This window comes from Epinephelus lanceolatus, chromosome 21 (genome assembly GCF_041903045.1).
Source record: "Epinephelus lanceolatus isolate andai-2023 chromosome 21, ASM4190304v1, whole genome shotgun sequence".
NCBI lineage: Eukaryota > Metazoa > Chordata > Actinopteri > Perciformes > Serranidae > Epinephelus > Epinephelus lanceolatus.
The window spans coordinates 12,577,792-12,596,067 of record NC_135754.1 but is presented as its reverse complement, the minus strand read 5'-3'; the positions used below and the strand labels follow the sequence as shown (position 1 = coordinate 12,596,067).

Sequence of the window (18,276 nt, the reverse complement as noted above, 5' to 3'; positions counted from 1 at the left end):
GAGCTCTCTAAGATATGACGGAGCTTGACCATTTAGAGCTTTATAAGTTAACAGTAGGATTTTAAATTCAATTCTGGATTTTACAGGGAGCCAGTGCAGAGAAGCTAAAACAGGAGAAATATGATCTCGTTTCTTAGTTCCTTGAGGTAACAAAAGTGTGGACCAATTTTTCTGCATCTTTTCGGGTCAGGATAGGCCTAATTTTCGCAATATTACGCAGATGAAAAAATGCAGTCCGTGAGGTTTGCTTTAAATGAGAATTAAAAGACAAATCTTGATCAAATATTACTCCGAGGTTTCTTACGGTAGTGGTAGAGGCCAGAGCAATGCCATCTAGAGAAACTATGTCATCAGATAAAGAGTCTCTGAGTTGTTTGGGGCCAAGAACAATAACTTCAGTTTTGTCTGAATTTAACATCAGGAAATTGGTGCTCATCCAATTTTTTATGTCTTTAAGGCAGTTATGGAGTTTAGTTAATTGATTACTTTCTTCTGGCTTCATCGATAAATACAACTGTGTATCATCCGCATAACAATGGAAATTTATAGAGTGATTTCTAATGATGTTACCTAAAGGAAGCATATATAGAGTAAATAGGATTGGTCCGAGCACAGAACCTTGCGGAACTCCAAAACAAACTTTGGTACGTAAGGATGATTCATTACGAACGTCAACAAATTGAAAACGATCAGATAAATAAGATTTAAACCAGCTTAGTGCAGAACCTTTTAGGCCAATTAAGTGATCCAGTCTCTGCAGTAGAATTTGATGGTCAATTGTGTCAAACGCCGCACTAAGATCTAATAAAACAAGAACAGAGACGAGTCCTTTGTCTGAAGCAATCAGAATCAATAGAGAAGGCCAAGATTCCATTGGCTTCATAACATAGTGATTTCCATCATGCACTGGGACAGTTTGCAGCCGAGTGTGAAGCGGTCCAAATCTGAGGCCATGGTTCTCTGCCGGAAATCGGTGGATAGCCCCCTCTGGGTTGGGAGGGAGTGAGAGAGTTCAAGTATCTCTAGGTCTTGTTCACGAGGGTTAGGGTGAGATGGATTGGCAGTTGGTGTGGCTTCTGCTGTGATGCGGGTGCAGCGCTGGACCGTTGTGCTGAAGAGCGATTTACTGGTCCATCTACGTCCCAACCCTCACCTATGGTCATGAACTCGTGAACTGGGTAGTCGCTACAAGCGACTGAAATGAGTTTCCTCCGTGGGGTGGCTGGGCTCAGCCTTAGAGATAGGGTAAGGAGCTCAGACATCTGGAGGGAGCTCGGAGTAGAGCTGCTGCTCCTTCACGTCGAAAGGGGTCAGTTGAGGTGGTTCGGGCATCTGATCATCTTCCGGGCACGTCCCACTGGTAGGAGGCCCCGGGGCAGACCCAGAACACGCTGGAAGGATTATATATCTCATCTGGCCTGGGAACGCTTTGGGGTCCCCCAGGAGGAGCAATTTGGCAATTTGGGTTTTCTATCCTCGCACCACATGCAGCAACTTTGTTCATACCCTCAATAAAAAGCGATAAAAAAGTGGACAGGACAATGTTTGTTTCAAGACATTCTCAAACTCTTCTCAGTTGTAGTTTATTTACTTGATTAGTGAATCATCTGAAAGGCAAACACTCCTCTTTAGTTCTGAAAGGAAAAATAATAAAAAACAAAAGCGTGATGACACTGACAAAGGGCCTTTGGTCACACCTTTTTCACTGCCAATAATGAAAGGAGAAGTCCAACAAAACTGACTTTCAGGTTGGCAAAAAAGAAGTTATGACACTGAATAATAAAAGGTGCGTGATATGAGTAGCAGAGCATGTTGCATGAAATGTGAACTGTTGAGGAACCTAAAAGTCAGTTTTGCCTGGATTTCCCTTCAGACCTCAGTGATGTAGCGGAGGGACCAGCAGGAGGAGCCGACACCAGAAATGAACACAATACTGTTAAAGCTGAGTTATTTAAACATTTGTTTGTAGTTTCTTATTTTTCAGTCTCTGATGAACGCTGCTGTTAACCCTTCCACTGCCACACCACTGGTTTCTTTCTCTGTATCGTCGACACCAACATTAGATAGATGTAATCACAGCAGAGCATGTTTACATTCACAACCCGACACAATTCTATCTGTCCTTGTGTCGCACTACGACATTGAGCCAGCCGGTCCCGTACGGTGTGCCAAAATGGCCAACATTAAAGTTTATGAAACAAGTAATCATGAAAATAAATGTTTAAAAGGGACCCAACTAACCTGTGATGTTTTAATTAATTTATTAAATTACCTAACTTTCATGGAATTATTTTATCCTTCTTAAATTATTCATTAATATAAATAAACCTAAAATGATATTCCCTGAAAATCTGTTGCGTTTTACCAGTCTTTAAATATTTTACTCCACTGATTCATACAATTATTGTCATTTTGTATTTAGTATTGACCATTTTGGTGTTCCATAGTCCCACACAGATAATTACATAGAAGTAAATAAACATTCCTCTACATTGGAAGACCTCTGGACTTTTCTAGTAACCTAGCATTAAATTAAAATTTGTCTTCACATGGGGGGGTATGACCTCTTTTAAGATTATCTGGAGCACAGTTAGGACTTTTTTTTTTTTTTTTTTTTTAAATCCTAAAACTGACCAGACCTAGACCGATCGAATGTCACTACGAGGACAAAAAGAAGATCGAAAGATGAGAACAAAGAGTTGAGAGGAACAAGCAGTGTATTCTCTGAGGACTGATAACACTGATAAACAGTAGCTATTGTTGAAATCACGCTTCTGAGTGAGCACTGGCCGAACTGATGTTGGACTGCCACTTAAAAAAGGGAATATAAGGAAAAGGAAGGACTGAGCCAGGCACGGTCAAGTAACCAGCTGCTTTAGCTATTAGCCTTTTGGAACATGAAAAGCAAAATTCACTCCAACAGAAAGGTTTTCACAGTGTCTCATTTTGCTCCTCTAATAAAGATCACTTAACAGACTTGGACGGTAACCCAAGCTTAGACTTTTTATGTTTCACAGCAACATGTAGACCAGCACCCAGAGCCAACAATCAGCCAAACACACACTCTAAGTGCTTCAAACACCTCATCACCTGACTGTTTTAATGACCTGGCAGCTGTTAAAAATGCCAAAATTAGACTTTTCCTCACAATTCCTCTCGAAGATGCAAACAGCAGTTCAGCGAGTGCACAGTGAAAAGCGGGACCTCGACAATGGAGCTACTTGTATACAGACAACTGTGTGTTTGCAGTAACTTAAATAGAAATGACCCGTGGAGGAGACACTGAGCAGAAAGGGTTCGTGTGGTTGATATTCAAAGTGTAAGATGACCTCTGATAATAACTTACAAAGAGCTCTGTTGTCTTTTTGTCCATATTGCTAAAGGACAAACAGATGAGAACATGACAGATGGCATTAACTACATTTCATTATCTACTGAAAGCCGAGTTTTAACAGAGAAAGCTGCTGAAAAATGCAAACAGCAACACCGTGGCTCTGATGGAGCTCTGTGTAACTGGCAAAGCAAACAGTTGAGTAATTGTAGTGAGCTGTGTAAACCCTCTTATAATGATGTCATCAGCGACATCATGAAGAGGGTTTGCACTTGTGAAACTATCCTCTCCACTGAGGACAGTTTGTTTAACATCATACACCCTAAACAGAGAGAGAGAGTCCCACACTAACAAAAAATAATGATTAAAATAAAATAATATAATAATCTAACAATATTTCAACTCGGGAAGAGTTTGCAGTTTGGCGCAGTCAGTCCCGGCAGTGCTGAAAGGGATGTTTTTGGCGGCCTGATACTTGCTTGGATTTTAAGACTGAATGGGTGGAAAGGGGTTTTTTGGAAACAGCACGCCTCTGGAAACATGGACCGGCACCTCGCCCCGCCCTCGTTGTGGAGGTGAAGGAGGGAGGCTGCGTGGTCTTCCTCTTTTTTTTTTGTGTGTGTGTTCGTTTGTTCTCTTTGTCCTGGGGCAGGCTCAGTCCAGCTCTATGGGGCTGCTGTCCTCCTGGGCTTCCTCGGCTCCGTCGTCCTCCTCGCCCGAACCCATCAGGCTGTTCAGCAGGTTTCCTACAGGGTGCAACACAGCAATTAATATTCTGTGTAGAGATGTCTTTTTCAAAAGGTGTTTGAATGTTCTTTGTAGCTATTTAACAGAATAGTTAGGACACTTTGGGAAATACACTTTCTCAATTTCTTGCAGAGAGTTAGGTGAGAAAACTGATATCACTCTCACGGCTGTACGGAAATATACAGCTGGAGCCAGTTAGCTAGACTGGATTTATTCAAAAGGTAACAAAAATGCCTACCAGCACCTCTTAAGCTCACTACACCTACACTGCTGTAATGGAAATGTATACTCTTATTTACTGCTTGTATTATTCTACTGTTCATTTCTTATATGTCATATATTTATAAAATATGTTTAAGTGAGATCTGTGTTTCAACTCCTAAGTGTGCAGGTCAGCTCTCAGGCCAGTTTGACTTTTGGTGTGCAGAAATCTTAGAGAAGCTCTTATCTTGTCCCCATCACACAAATTAGAAAACTCTGGAGGAAAGCTAAGACAGACAAGCGTCGTCTTTATGAGAGTGTGTGTTGTTGAAACAGAGAGGATCTCTGTTAAAACAGCTTTCACTTTTTTTCTGTCACTGCTGGGAGGCAAATCTGTCGATGAAGGTTTGAGTACAACATTATTTGGCAGTTTTTGGTCATGTTAAGTTGTGAGCTTTGTATGTAATAAAACTTTTATAAAACTGCTTTTAGGAATTCACCTGACAATAAGACTACAGGGAGCCACTGCACTCAGTCTAAAAGACTGAATCACAAGGTTATTTAAGATAACTTCAGGGTAGAAAACCCTCGCGTAATGTTCATTAAAATCAAATTGTGCTGAGCAAATGCTGCCTCAATTGGTTTATGTATTTAATTAGCCGTATGTCGTCTCAGATCATACAAGGAACAAGACCTAACATTAAACTCAGTGACACAATCACAGGTGATCAGGGAACTTCTGTGTAAACAATCCTTAACATCAGCTCAAATAAACAAAGTGTTTGTTCACTCACCTAGCAGCCCACCGTATGATGGAGACTGTTTGGGTGGAACACCAAAGAAAAGCTGTCCTATTCTGTCGAGATACTGAAGAGCAAGAAGATATCACAGAGAAGAGGTAGAGGAGGACAGAGAGACAGGGTTGTGAATAAGACACGTTACAAAATTACAGCCAAAATATGTTTACATGAACTGAAATTAGGGGTGTGACGTCATGGCCTAGACTAGCTCTATATGAAAAATGTCTTGAGATAACTTGGACTGAGATAACGGTTATGATTTGGCACTTCATACATAAAACTGACTTGACTTTCATAACTTTTCCAGGAATTTCATAACTTTGGGAACCCTGATAATACATATGGTATACACATGGTGCGTTGCAGCTGCTGTTACATTACTGAAGGCCATTTCATACATGATTCATGGGAAGAAATACCTGAGCACTAACACTCACCTCATTATACATGGGGTCCCTCTTCAGGGAAGGTTGATATTGCTCACATAACACTGTGAAAACTGTTAATTTACCCCTGAAGAAATAAAGAGAAGAAACATTCTTTGAGTGGTGTACATTATTATCCTAAATCTATTTTTCTAACACAAATATTTAACTGCTGTGAAGCACTCCAGGAACAAGCTCAGCAGTAGTTCAGATAATGTTATACTTAGGCTCACAACATGGAGAGGTAGTCTGTAGTTGCTGCATAAAATTCGTCATAATCAAATGAGATTAATGCTGCAGTAGGAGATCAGCTAATGCTAGCTTAATTAGCTTATTACGCGCTCAGGACTGCTGAAGGAGTCTGTGCAGATATACAACAGAGTGAGACATTATATATAAGACATATGTGGCAGGTCTTAATGAAGTCAGTATGTATATCTAATGTTAAAGTGTTATCACAACTCACCCATCCACTGCCAGCAGCAGAAACCAGATAAAGTTAAGTAGAGGCTGGACGAAGGGAGGGCCCTTCTCTATGGACGGGTGTTTCTCTGTGTATGTGCTGAACACCACGGAAGCGCTGTTTTTGTTCTTTAAGCAGAGGAACCTGGAGGGTGGAGGTTCAGAGAGGGAAAGGACAGAAATAGATAAAAGACGAGGGATAAAAACAGAAGGAGAAGATGGGAGAGAAAGTGTGACACAGATAAGAGAGTGAGAGACGGTAGACCAGAAACACAGAGAGATCAAAGGCACTTTAAAGAAACTGCTGACAGACAGAAAATGGATCTGACTGCAGGACAAACATGCAGGAGGAGGATGCATCAATACCGCTTTCTCCACTGCAAAGCTACACCTTAAATCTAACAAACAGGTCAGCTTACACTTACTGACATTACAGACTACAGCTGCACTAGAATTTTTTTTAACTAAACATGGAAAGTCATTTCTGCTTTTATATTGCATGACATCAAAAACAAATATTTTCACTTACTGTAGGACGGCCTGCGCCACAAACATGTCGACCTCGCTGCGGAAGCCTCGTGACGCTGAATACTCCACCAGCATCTGTGCACAGCCCTCCCCGTCAGACGAATGCAGGAAGTGGTAACGAGACTCACTGTAGTTTTGCTCTGAATACACAGAAATATAAAAATATATATATATATTTTAAACAGTTAAATAGGCATTTCACTCCTTGAAAGACAGTCCCTTCTTCAAACTGGGCTGTCTATGCAGTGAAAAGACACAAATACTTTTGAAATTGGTGCTACATGACCAAAGAAAACGCTGTGACATCGGCTTTTGCTTAAGAGCTACCAAACTACACCAACTAACTGAATCTCTGCGCAGAAGGAAGCATGCATCTACTGCTAGTTCAACTTGCACCACTCAGCTAGCTCAGCCAAGGTCAGCTGAGGAGAACACCATTAATGTTTACATCTCACGCTGTCACAAGCACGAGCCTCTCATCCATGAGTAGATGCACACTTCCTTCTGCACTATCATGCAGTTGGCAGGTGTAGTTCAGTAGCAAGAAAATAGTTCCTACATGAAACTGCTCACAACAAAGACTGTGGATTATCTTGAGGAACTGCATCATGATTTCTGGAAAGAGACATTGTTTTTCGAATTTATTTTGTTGGCGCTTTGAGCACCGCAAGCCGAGTGCCATCTAATTCCATTACAGTGGAGAGAAGGCAGACATCTCTATGGCTGATACCTCCAACACTCGGCAACTCACACCAAAACAATCTAGATTGATAAACTGCACTACAGATAAGAGGAAAAATACGTATTTTTGATTTGGGGGGTGAACTGTCCCTCCAATTTTTATACAGGGACAGGGCAGCTTGCACATTAGGAACAGTATCAAGGGGAACACACACCCTTAGCACACACTGAATATGGCCTACAGACAGAAGAGTCAAAGTATGGAAGCTGGAATGTGCCAATTTTGGGAATAAAACAAGTGTTTTCAGGTGACAATGCTGAGAAAGAGGACAGTGGCCGATCATGATGAGGGTCAGCGTGCATCCTAAAGCTACTGGTGTGTGAGCTTACAAAAAGTTGTGGGTGATTTGATGCACTCCATACCCTACCATTGTGTGTTGGATTTGTTGGCTTGTTTATGTTTATGTATGTGACTGAAATAGATATTTGGATAATTGAAGAAATTATGTGAGAGACTCAAATACTTTCAGTTTATTACCAAACATTTGCTTTTTCCAGCCTCTTAATCTGTTTCATCAATAAATCCAGTATTTATTGTGACCTGTGTTACACATTTGTTACTATCCTCCACACTTTATAAACTAAATGATTAACTGATTACCTTTCCACAAGGTGACAGCTAGCAGCTGATGTAGTTTTGGGTGGCCCAACTTGCCGGACCCTCCTGTGGACCACTTCAAGGCTCTGGACACAAATGCTACTCTCTCTGGAGAGTTCGGGTCCATCGGGCTGAACAGCTTAGCCAGGCATTCTGTTCAACAAACACACACACAACCCCAACAAAAATCAGAGAATGTCCTTTCTACGCCCCTCCTTGTGAAAGGCGAACTTCTCTAAATGACACGACGATGTAATGCTGCAGCATTTACAAGTGATTAGAGATGCCCCAAACAGAGTCGGGAGATCAGCAAAGTAGTAGTATCAGTAAAGGTCAATCAATAATGGAGGTGTACTGGCTATATATGTAAAGCACAATCCATCACCCACTGTACTCTGGGCATGCCAGCTGTTAAATATGCCTCACTGCATTAAAGACTAGTACTTATTAATCAGGACATACTGTAAATATATATGTTATAATGTTCATGTGTACTCTTTATACATTTCAACTTTGGCTCTTTTTGCAGTGGTTACATTGTTCTTGTAAAGCCTGATTCGCCTCCACAAAAAGCTAAATCTATTGGCTTTTACTTTGCTCACCGACAATGAAATGATCAACTTTAAAAGTTGAAATTTAAAGTGGGCTATAGTTGTGTTTTGAAGCCGTGTTAATCTTGCTGTGAAAAGTGCTGTCTGTTGGTTTAACAATTAGTGCAGTAACAATATGAGGACATATTTCTAGGAGTGTAATGATCTATCAGTCTTGATTAATATATCAGTTCAATGATACAATACTATCAATGCAAAGTGAAAACATCAATCCATATCATCTTTAGGATACTCCTTTATTTTGAAATTCTGTGTTACTGCCAAACAGCACCAGGCAGATAATGGCAGCAGCCAAGAAAAAGATGAAGAGGATGACATTATTTATTCTGGAATAAATCAGCAGTGTGGAAATATTTTGGATTTCAGTACAAACAGAGGTCAACAGACAACGCATTTGTCATGTAAACAATGCCATTACGAGATAAAACACAATGTACCTGCTTGACCAGGCAACTCACTCTGCTAACTTCTTATTACAGCAACATTAACTGTTCCGTTTCAACAATGTTTGGCTGAAAACAAACAAAAAAAAAAAAAAACGTGCATGCAGGCCAAAATTCAACTGTGCTGTTCTTTTGGGAGACACAGTGACTGAAACCAATGGTGAGTAAGAAAGAGTATAAATAATACATGTCATTTGTTATGTAAAAGTGGAGAAAGTCTGCTAGCTGCAAGGCTAATTTATGCAATGTTAAAGTGCTGAAGCTCATTATTGCTGACCAGCAAAAAAAAAAATTATTTAGCCTATGAACCTTGAAAGTTATTACTGTGCTACGGCCAAAAGCAAAACAGAAAGGAGTAGCTGCTTCTTCTGTAACTGGCTGTGTTAAATGGGCAGATGATATCATCTCATTGGTCGAACACCCCTGAATTGCATGGTATTGAAATCATGTCATGGCAGAATTTGTGATATCAGCAAATACTGAATCACTGTCCAAAGAATCAATATAATATCGCATCATGATGAAACCAGTGATTTACAGCCCTACAAATTCCCCAAAGCAGTTGATGTAAATATGACTCTCTTTCACACAAAAAAAAAAGACAGTAGACATGAAAGCACAGCATATCTGGAAACTATCTATTCTCACCTTATTACAAATGTACAGTTTAGTGAAGGTACTCTTTCACAGACTGAAGGCTGCCACTTACCTAATATTTCATCATCAACTTTTGCCTCAGATTTCTCCAACACCTCCAGTACCAGCATGGACAGGTCTGCTGCACTGTTTTGCTGGAGATGAAAACACAATAAAGTGTATATTTTATTCCATATTTTTAAAGGAATTAGGTGTTTTACATGAGCAACTTGGGGGCTGGGAGGATAAGCTTAATTAAGCAATCTATCTACCTTAGATTAGGGCTGGAAACCTGATAATCTGTGTGCAGCAATAGTGCAGCTACTCTGAAAACAAGTTCATATACTAATGATGTAATACTTGGGAATAGTCTTGGTCTCGAGACCCCTTTTTCTAAAGTCTCTGAGGACTCAAGATTTTATTTCAAGACTGGACAGGGCATCAGTCATTTGTTTTTATGGAAATGTGGATCTTCCAGATCAGTTTGAGGATAACTACGGTTTGCATGTCTAGATTTTATCACAAGTGTGTCATGCTGTGCTTGCACTGGGCTGGTCTTGGTCCTGTCACGGTCTCGATACACTCTGGTCTTGGTCTCAGTTTAAGTGGTCTAAACTACAAAACTGTTATGTACAATGTGAAGAGTGAAAGTTTCATTCTTACATACACCGTGTCACTTGTGAATAACAAGTTTATAGACACTACTCTGGTATTACAATCATACTAAAGTAGACAAACACAGTCGCCCAACAAAGCTACTTTGGAACATGACATTTTAATTTCTCTGTCGAGGGTGTTTCCATGAACATGTGTACACCTGACATTTAACACTTGGTGTGGGATACACCAGATCAGCTACTCCGGCAGAAATCTAGTGTAGGACGTACCTGATTATAACTGAAGAAGAGTAGAGCGCCATTGTACATCAGCTCCCTGGCCTCAGCATGTTTTGCCTGTGCCATGTACCTGATGGAGGACAGGAGCCCCAGCGTTACACATGAAGTATTATCCCTTATCGGGACAGACATGAGGTTTGTTTGCGTCACTCAAGACTATTCCCACACAGGACTGCAAGATAAGATATGTGCACGCTGGATTTGCTTGAGGTACAAAACAAGGTATCATTGTGAGTATTGCAATGTGTATAACAACTTTCCTGAAGACCACAGAGCAGCTGCAACTTTTTTTATTTTTTCCATCTTGTTTTTATGAGGATTTTATTGCAAACATGACTGTTAGTCATGAGAAATAGCAAGACAATGACAAAGAGGCAGGAGGATAATAAACCCACTCTGCAATGAAGGAGGACTGGCTTTCACTGGTCTGAATTCAGAACAAATCACCTTCTTTGGTTAACTATGCTCCAGGCAGAACCAGTTTAGCAGCACTTCTAATCTATTCTTTACCCAAAACAGCATCCAGTTTTCTCTTGGTATGCAATCACTGATAGGTGTGTGAATGTTCTTTAATGAAACAGAAAAGAGAAAAGAGACCATAAATGATAACTGCCTTATCCTAGATTCGGCAATTTTGACTACAGACCATGTAAGCATAACCAGCTGCAAATCTAGATTAAATAAATATACGTGACAGTGGGCAATTACATGTCTAACGTTAGTCATAGATAACGTTAGCTAGCTCAGACTGCAGCGTTGCAGTATGTTGCTATCTGGCTAAATGCTAACACAGCTGGACAGCTTCAACAGATGTTTAGGAAACAACAACAAAGCAGTTAGCCGCTACAATCTGTTAATTCGCACTTTAAGTGTTTTTCCATTAACGTTTAAACACTGTCTTGCATCAATGACCCAGCTAATTCTGCTTCGGCTATCATTGGTCGTGTTGCTGAACACGTAGCTAGCTAACTAGCCGTAGTTAGCAGTCCCATTTTGTGTTTGTTGAAGATTGACGGCGCGGCTGTCCACACGAACAGCCGGACCAACATGAGTGGGCGGGTCCGTGGTGGAATTCACCCAATCACAAACGGACAGGCATAGAAGCAAGGTTGACAGTGGAATGATCTGGAACAGGTAGGCCCCAAAACCAAATGACAATTACAACTGCATCTAGTAACATGAAACGGAGCCTTACCTAAAAAATAAAGTCCTGTACATCTGATGTGCTTCATAGTAATCCCCTTTTTCTACACTGGCTCGCAGTTTTCCTTCCACCCGTTGTACGCCTCCACGGTTTCTGGCACTGGAGCACCTCAGAGACTCCTGCTCAGACATCGTCGTTGCTCCGCAGCAGCGCTCGAGCCAAGTGTTGACAGTGGGAGACCGGAAAGCTTTAAATAAAACAGACCCTCCCCGCTTGCCGTAGCCGGCGTGTTGTGGTTATGGGTTGGGAGATAGTGGCAACACAATTTATGAAACTTGACCAGCTAAGCACCATAAAGGCAGCATGGTCATAGTAAGGTTAGAGGAAATAAGACTTTGTGGTTAGTGAAGTGGTCATGATCACATGGTTTCGTGAGGTTTGTCTGAGTAGACTCCCTCGAGCCAAGTATTATTTATTCCCTACTGTCAGGGACGACCCTAGACTTTTGGGGGCCCAAAGGATTTGGTTTTGGGGACCCTTTTAATGTAACATGTTGTCATTTAACATGGCACTGAACCAGCTTGCATCTTGCAAATATTGTGCAAATAGAACAAGCATGTAAAGACTAAAGTGGGATCTCATAATTGCAACACTATGTTTAAACAGTAGGTACACAGTAAATTCAGTGTTTTCTCCGTTACCACCTAAAGATATTGCTGGTCCTTTTCAGCGTAGTCTACGCTTATACTGCCCAATGATCCAGCATATCGTCTACTGTCAAATTTAAGCACATTACCTGTAAAGTATAGAAAACATTTTATTTTATACATTTTAAAATATAAAATACTATTTATACTATCTCAGCAAGCATTTTATATATTCTTGATAATATGAGAGATTAGTGAAAAATATTTTATTATTAGTTTAAGAAGATAGAGTTGCAACAAAATAATTGATGTAGTTTACAGTTTACCTTAAAATATTCCGTAAAAACTAAACTGAAATTATCTCTCATTTCTTTAGTTTGTAGACAACAACAGTAACTCAGAATGAGATTCAGATTCTGTATACAATATAAATAGTACAATAAAATAAAATCTACCAAAAATTACACATTTAAACAGCTCCCAAATACACAAAATGCCCCCTGGGATTTATTCATATAAATCAACAGGTGATTTCCTTCTTTTTTAGCAAAAATCCTGAATGATTGAGTTGGGATTTTTTTTTCACCTGGACCTTTATGCTCTGCCATTTATCCTCTAAAAATCACACTGTAACCTCTGACAGGCTGTTATGCTACAATGGCTATTGCACATTCACATATATGTAGTTTTTTGTTGAGCCAAACATCATGTATGTTTAAATTACCAAAGGTTTATGACAAAATCCTTTGACGACACCAGCTCCCTTTCTCTCCCTTTGTGCCGCTGCCAGAGGAGCCGCTGAATGAGTTCCCTCTAAGCTGTAATTTGCTAAAAGAGTCTGAGAAGTCCAGAGCTGTTCATAAAACATTGAGGACGCCACAGTTTATATTTCACATTACTGAAGCTGTTCTTCTTTTTGGAACCACAGCGGAGTCGGTAATAGTTTCGCTTTTAGCCATGCTTGTTGTTGCTGTGGATATGACGTCATTATATGAACAAGTCAGAACAACTTAACAAATTATCAGTGTAATTAAAGAAATTTGTTTTTGTGACATGCTGATGTTGTAACCACATTTTAGCTAGTTAAAAAAAGAGGGTGAAAAGAGGTCTTAGACGTTCAGGCCCAGTATCAACTAGTTTTCAACTAGTGTTGAAATCCGGTTTGGCGCTCAGTGGGATGGCCAGGCTGAACACTTGATGGTTATTATTTACTGACAGATGTGCATAGAAACTATTTTTATTCTCAGCTAATCAATATTTTAAATTCAATACTCAATGTTAATCCATTGCTTTCCTTCTTGCATTAATTCAGAGCTTTAACTAAACTTTGACTTAGAGAGTAGATAGTCATTGTATTATTGTAAAATTATGTGTGTGTGTAACATTGACACCTGAGTGAGCGTAGGGCTGCCCGGCTCTGCTTGTGGGACAGGGTTAGGGGTTATGGTTAGTGCTATTAGGGGCCTCTGGTGGCTTATGTGTTAGGCCAGCTCTACCTATTATTCATGATAGGGGAAAGAGAACACTATTAAATGTGTCACTTTATGTCCTCAAAAATCGCGTTTTACTGAAAAATAACACAAGTACTGTGCCTCTGCTGTAAGAGACAGTGTGTCAATAGAAAACAACCAGTAAATAAATCTGTTCCATAAATCTGTGTTCTTTATACAGCAGCGGGGGGAAGCTGACCTAAGGCATCAAATGTGCTAACACTGATATATAAGCTGCCATGTCTAGACATGGCATGAAAGTTATCTACCTTATTCCTAGCCCCCATGATACCTTCCATGAATTACTGTTCATGGCACTGTTCCAATGGTAACAGTGCCATGAATGGTACACTAATCCTCTTTCCTAATGTGACTGGAAAATAAAAAATGGAAAACACCACCTGTTCATCTCAGATGAGAAAATGTGATCATACCTCTGCCATCTCTGACAGCCATCTCAAAGCATTGGTCGTTTGCCTTTTTAACCAAGCGCGTTAGCAATTAGCTTGCCTTCCAAAAGAGAATTTCTGATTTCTTAAAACTCATAAACAGACACTAACACATTCGGGAAACATAATTCTGTATTAATTTAAGCTCATGTAAAGTGAATACACGTAATGTTTACCAGCTAATGTTAATGTAGCTAATGCTAAAGGAACTGCCATTGGTGGTTAGCCAACAAGATTAGCCACTGGGTCTAACCATAGAAAGCCAGTGCATACTACTCCTTCCACTATCTCCCCAGGAGTTGCACCCATAACCATTGCTACAGATGCACCCTCAGAAATAAGGTGAATGGAGTGCCCCAGGAATGAGTCCTAAAACCCAGAAATAAATTAGTATTTTATCACGCATGGTTCCCTCGTCTCAAATTCAATGATTTTTTTTAAACAGATTTTTTGGTTAGATACCCTGTTTTTTTTAAAGATTTTTTGGGGGGCTTTTTAGCCTTTAATGTATAGGACAGACAAGTGTGAAGGGGGAGAGAGAGAGAGGGAGTGACATGCAGCAAGGGGCCACAGGCCGGGGTCGAGCCCGGGCCGCTGCGGCAACAGCCTTGTACATGGGGCGCCTGCTCTACCACTAAGTCACCAGCGCCTCTGGTTAGATACCTGAAACAAGGTCTGTGGTTCACACAAGCTTAAGAGACTTTCACGTTTTGTTCAACGACATAATATTCATCAGTAAATGCTCCACTCATGAACTATGAAGCTTCTAGGTGTCTTTTAAAAGACGGTTGCTAACAAGTCATCATACTGTGCCGCACTAAAGACAGCTTTACAGGCTTGTTATGGTGTTGATGTTAAGTGACCGTAGCGTAGTTCATTTTTAGCCTAACGTTAGCTTTTTACATGTGGCAGTTGCATTTAGGATTCAATAATCATTAAAGTGGTGACCATTTGTGAAGATTATCTTGTTGAAAACACGTAAGCATCATAAACGTTTGTTTGCCACAAAGCTTATTTTAGGTAATAATCCAAAATCCAATGAAAAAATCCCATAGGCTATTTGATGAGGGAACCAGTGTGATGCTAACTTACGTGTCGGCCTACAGAAAAACGTCCTTTCTGGGGCACTCTATTGGTGACGTAACTAATCTAGCTAGCCCAACGTAGGTTCGAACCTCAGATTTTAGGGAAGTGCACAGACATCGCCCCCTTAGTAGAAGAATGTGAGAACACCTCATTAGTAACAAACTTCCAGACATTTTAGGGGACATAAATACTTTAACAATGTGATACCTTATTTTGAAAAACTTTCGAAGGTTGAGATGGCCTTTTGCTAAAATATCCACTTAAACTATATAACTTGAGTTAAAACACAAGCATCCATTTCCCCTGACTGAGTGTCTTTGCCCTAAACACTGGATACCAGCTCCATAAAGGTCAGTTAACAACAGTGCCAATGCATCATGTAAGTCCAGTGGATGTCAGCAGATGGTGCTGTGGTGAAACCTAAATCACTTCACTAGGTAGTATTTAGAGTTTACAGTGATCCAGGCTGTGCATCTCCCTGTCATCCTGAGTCTTCATGTTGGTTAGACACAGTAATTCAGTCCCCTTTCTCCACCCTCTTCCTCTCAGTCTGGCACTTCTTCAGGCAGTCCTCACACAGGGAGCTCTCCTTGACCAGGTAAAGCTGCTCCGTTATCATGAGTGACTTGTGGCCCGGTGCCTTCTCAGTGAGGATGGGGTTCCTGTCCAGGTTGACCTTCTCCAGCTGATTCAGCCTCGCAAGGCAGCCAGGGACACGGGTGAATCGGTTGTCAGAAAGGCCGAGGTGGCGGAGCTCCTTCAGAGCGCCGATGGAGGGGGGGAGAGTTTCTAGCTGGTTGAGACCCAGGTTGAGGGTGTGGAGTTTCTTCAGCAGGCCAAGCTCACTGGGGAGGCTCGTCAGACGGTTGTTACACAGGTTCAAAACCAGCAGGTTCTGGAGACGGCCGATAGTCTCGGGGAGCTGCTCCAGCTGCAATAAAAACATTGACACATTCTGTGATACACAGCATAATGCCAAACACCAATTTACGATTTCAATACTAACTATCCAAGGCCAATTGGAGGTGACTCCGATTACATTGTAGGGGTTATTTTCTTAGACCTAGGTCCCCCAGAGCCACAGAGTATATAAAACAGCTGTTTTGTGTCACCAACAAAGGCAAACAGTCAAATAAACCAAAATTATTCTAATAGTTTTCTGTCATACTCACATAGTTGCTGTGCAGATCCAAAACCTGGATGCGGATGAAATATTCAATAAAGTCGGGGACCTTTCTGATCAGGTTCCTGCTCAGGTCCAGTTCATCCACGTTACACAGCTTCTGGATGCACTTTGGCACCACATCGACCTCCTTAAAACTGAGATTCAGACGACGTTTACCTTCCAGCGTCAGCTCCAGGCAGTTCTGAGCCACTTTCAGGGTGATGGTTTTACTTTTAGCCTGTTTGTTTTTCTTTCCTTTGGCCATCCTGCTGCAGGGAGACACGGGACAGTGACAGGTCTGTAGTTAACAGGGTTCAGTAATGCGCTGTGACGGAGGAGTTGACAGTGGAACCGGTTTGCAAGATTATGTTACCCAACACAGTCCAGCCAACTGAAACAGTAGACAAAGTCCAGTTTTACCTCTTCTTGAATATCCACAACATCATCACCGTTGTTCCATGACAAAGCAAATTAACTAAGACTATGTAGGAGTTTTGTTCTGGTTTATTTACAATTTGTGATCAGTGTTTATAGAAAAAGAAGCCTTCAAAAACAGAAAAACAGAGTGTTCAAGAATAAAGTCAGTGGTTGGGTGCTTTAAACACATTTCTAATGACACAAATAATTTCATGATCAAGAAACTTTTTAATATCTTACCAGCTTTAATGAGCCTGTCTTCTTAGATCCAGCACAACGAATACCAGGAAAGAGACAAAAGGGACTTCAAACCCATACTGCAACATCAGTGTCACCTAATTTCTTGATCCCTTACTTGAGCCTGAGAATCACACTCTACATCAAGATGTAAGTTATGAATAAATCCAGTCAGACTGTATTTAAACGAGGTGAGAGCAGACAAGTTGTGCGGTAGCTGTTTGTCATACTGACTCACTTCACCAGACACAGAATCTGTTTTCTTTAGTTCCCAGGCAACTTCTTTGCTCTCAGGAGACTTTATAGCTGTGAGCAGCTACAGCAGGACACTTTGTTCTTTGGGTGAATGTATTTGGAGGAAATTTTGACAGATTACAGTGACTGTTTGTAGGATTATTCTGTTGGTGCTCACTGATCTATCACGTAGGCCTGCTACGTGTCTAAGAAAAGCTGGGGGACTGATCTGCTGATCATATAGGATTTTGATTTTAAGTGGACAATTCCAGCAGTCCAAAAAACTAAAAGAGGAAAAGTATGCAGTGGATTTTGTACCCTGCTCATGTATTTATTTTTTCTTTTACCTCTTCCAAACCTCGTCGTAAAAACACACAATTACAGTTCCACTGCAACAATATGTGTATTCACACCTCCATGGGAGTCAACCTACACATTACTTTACATTGACTTTTTTCAGTCACTGTATACTCGCTATTACAGAAATACTGTTGACATTCTAGTGGCTCATCTACAGTTTGTTTTACACTGCATATTTATGTAATTTTTGTATGTAAAGATTTAAAAAAAAATTGCTGCAGCCTATTTAGAGATTTCCCTTCATAAACTGGTCCTATATATCCTGCTTGTTGGAAATACACTAGGGTTGTCAGCATTAATGCGTTATTTAAAAAAGTTCAAATTATAAAGCACATTTCTTTGCATCTCTGGTAAGAATTGCTTCACTTTGTTAATGTGGATGCAATGCAATTAAAACTTAACTATTGAAATCAGCAGTTGTGATTAAGAAAAAATTAAATGTTTGACAGCCCTAAAATAAACATATTGGAAGAAAACCTCTGATAATCAAACAGGCCAAAATAAGAAAAATGATAAATCCAAGGCACTCTTCAAAAATATATAAAAAGCTTTAATCACAGCGCTAGTTCATTATGGAACAATAAAAACAGGCTTAAAATCAGCCAACATGTTTTGACCAACACACAGG

The 18,276-nt window shown here is 40.5% G+C and overlaps 2 protein-coding genes across 2 annotated transcripts; both read right to left on the bottom strand.

The window, feature by feature from the left end:
* Nucleotides 1–1,544: 1,544 nt before the first annotated feature.
* On the bottom strand, nucleotides 1,545–12,007 carry get4 (guided entry of tail-anchored proteins factor 4). Its single transcript, XM_033612094.2, has 9 exons — nucleotides 11,615–12,007; nucleotides 10,411–10,489; nucleotides 9,597–9,678; nucleotides 7,837–7,986; nucleotides 6,496–6,634; nucleotides 5,971–6,111; nucleotides 5,517–5,592; nucleotides 5,074–5,146; nucleotides 1,545–4,077 (listed from the first exon to the last, which is right to left on the bottom strand). Exons 1-9 carry the CDS (start codon nucleotides 11,752–11,754, stop codon nucleotides 3,986–3,988), a joined length of 972 nt encoding a protein of 323 aa, XP_033467985.1. The 5' UTR covers nucleotides 11,755–12,007; the 3' UTR covers nucleotides 1,545–3,985.
* Nucleotides 12,008–13,052: 1,045 nt separating this feature from the next.
* Nucleotides 13,053–17,268, bottom strand: LOC117246630 (uncharacterized). The gene is made up of 3 exons (XM_033610495.2): nucleotides 17,058–17,268; nucleotides 16,408–16,669; nucleotides 13,053–16,166 (listed from the first exon to the last, which is right to left on the bottom strand). The coding sequence occupies exons 2-3, from the start codon at nucleotides 16,663–16,665 to the stop codon at nucleotides 15,753–15,755; spliced, it is 672 nt and encodes a 223-aa protein (XP_033466386.2). The 5' UTR covers nucleotides 16,666–16,669; nucleotides 17,058–17,268; the 3' UTR covers nucleotides 13,053–15,752.
* Nucleotides 17,269–18,276: the final 1,008 nt, after the last annotated feature.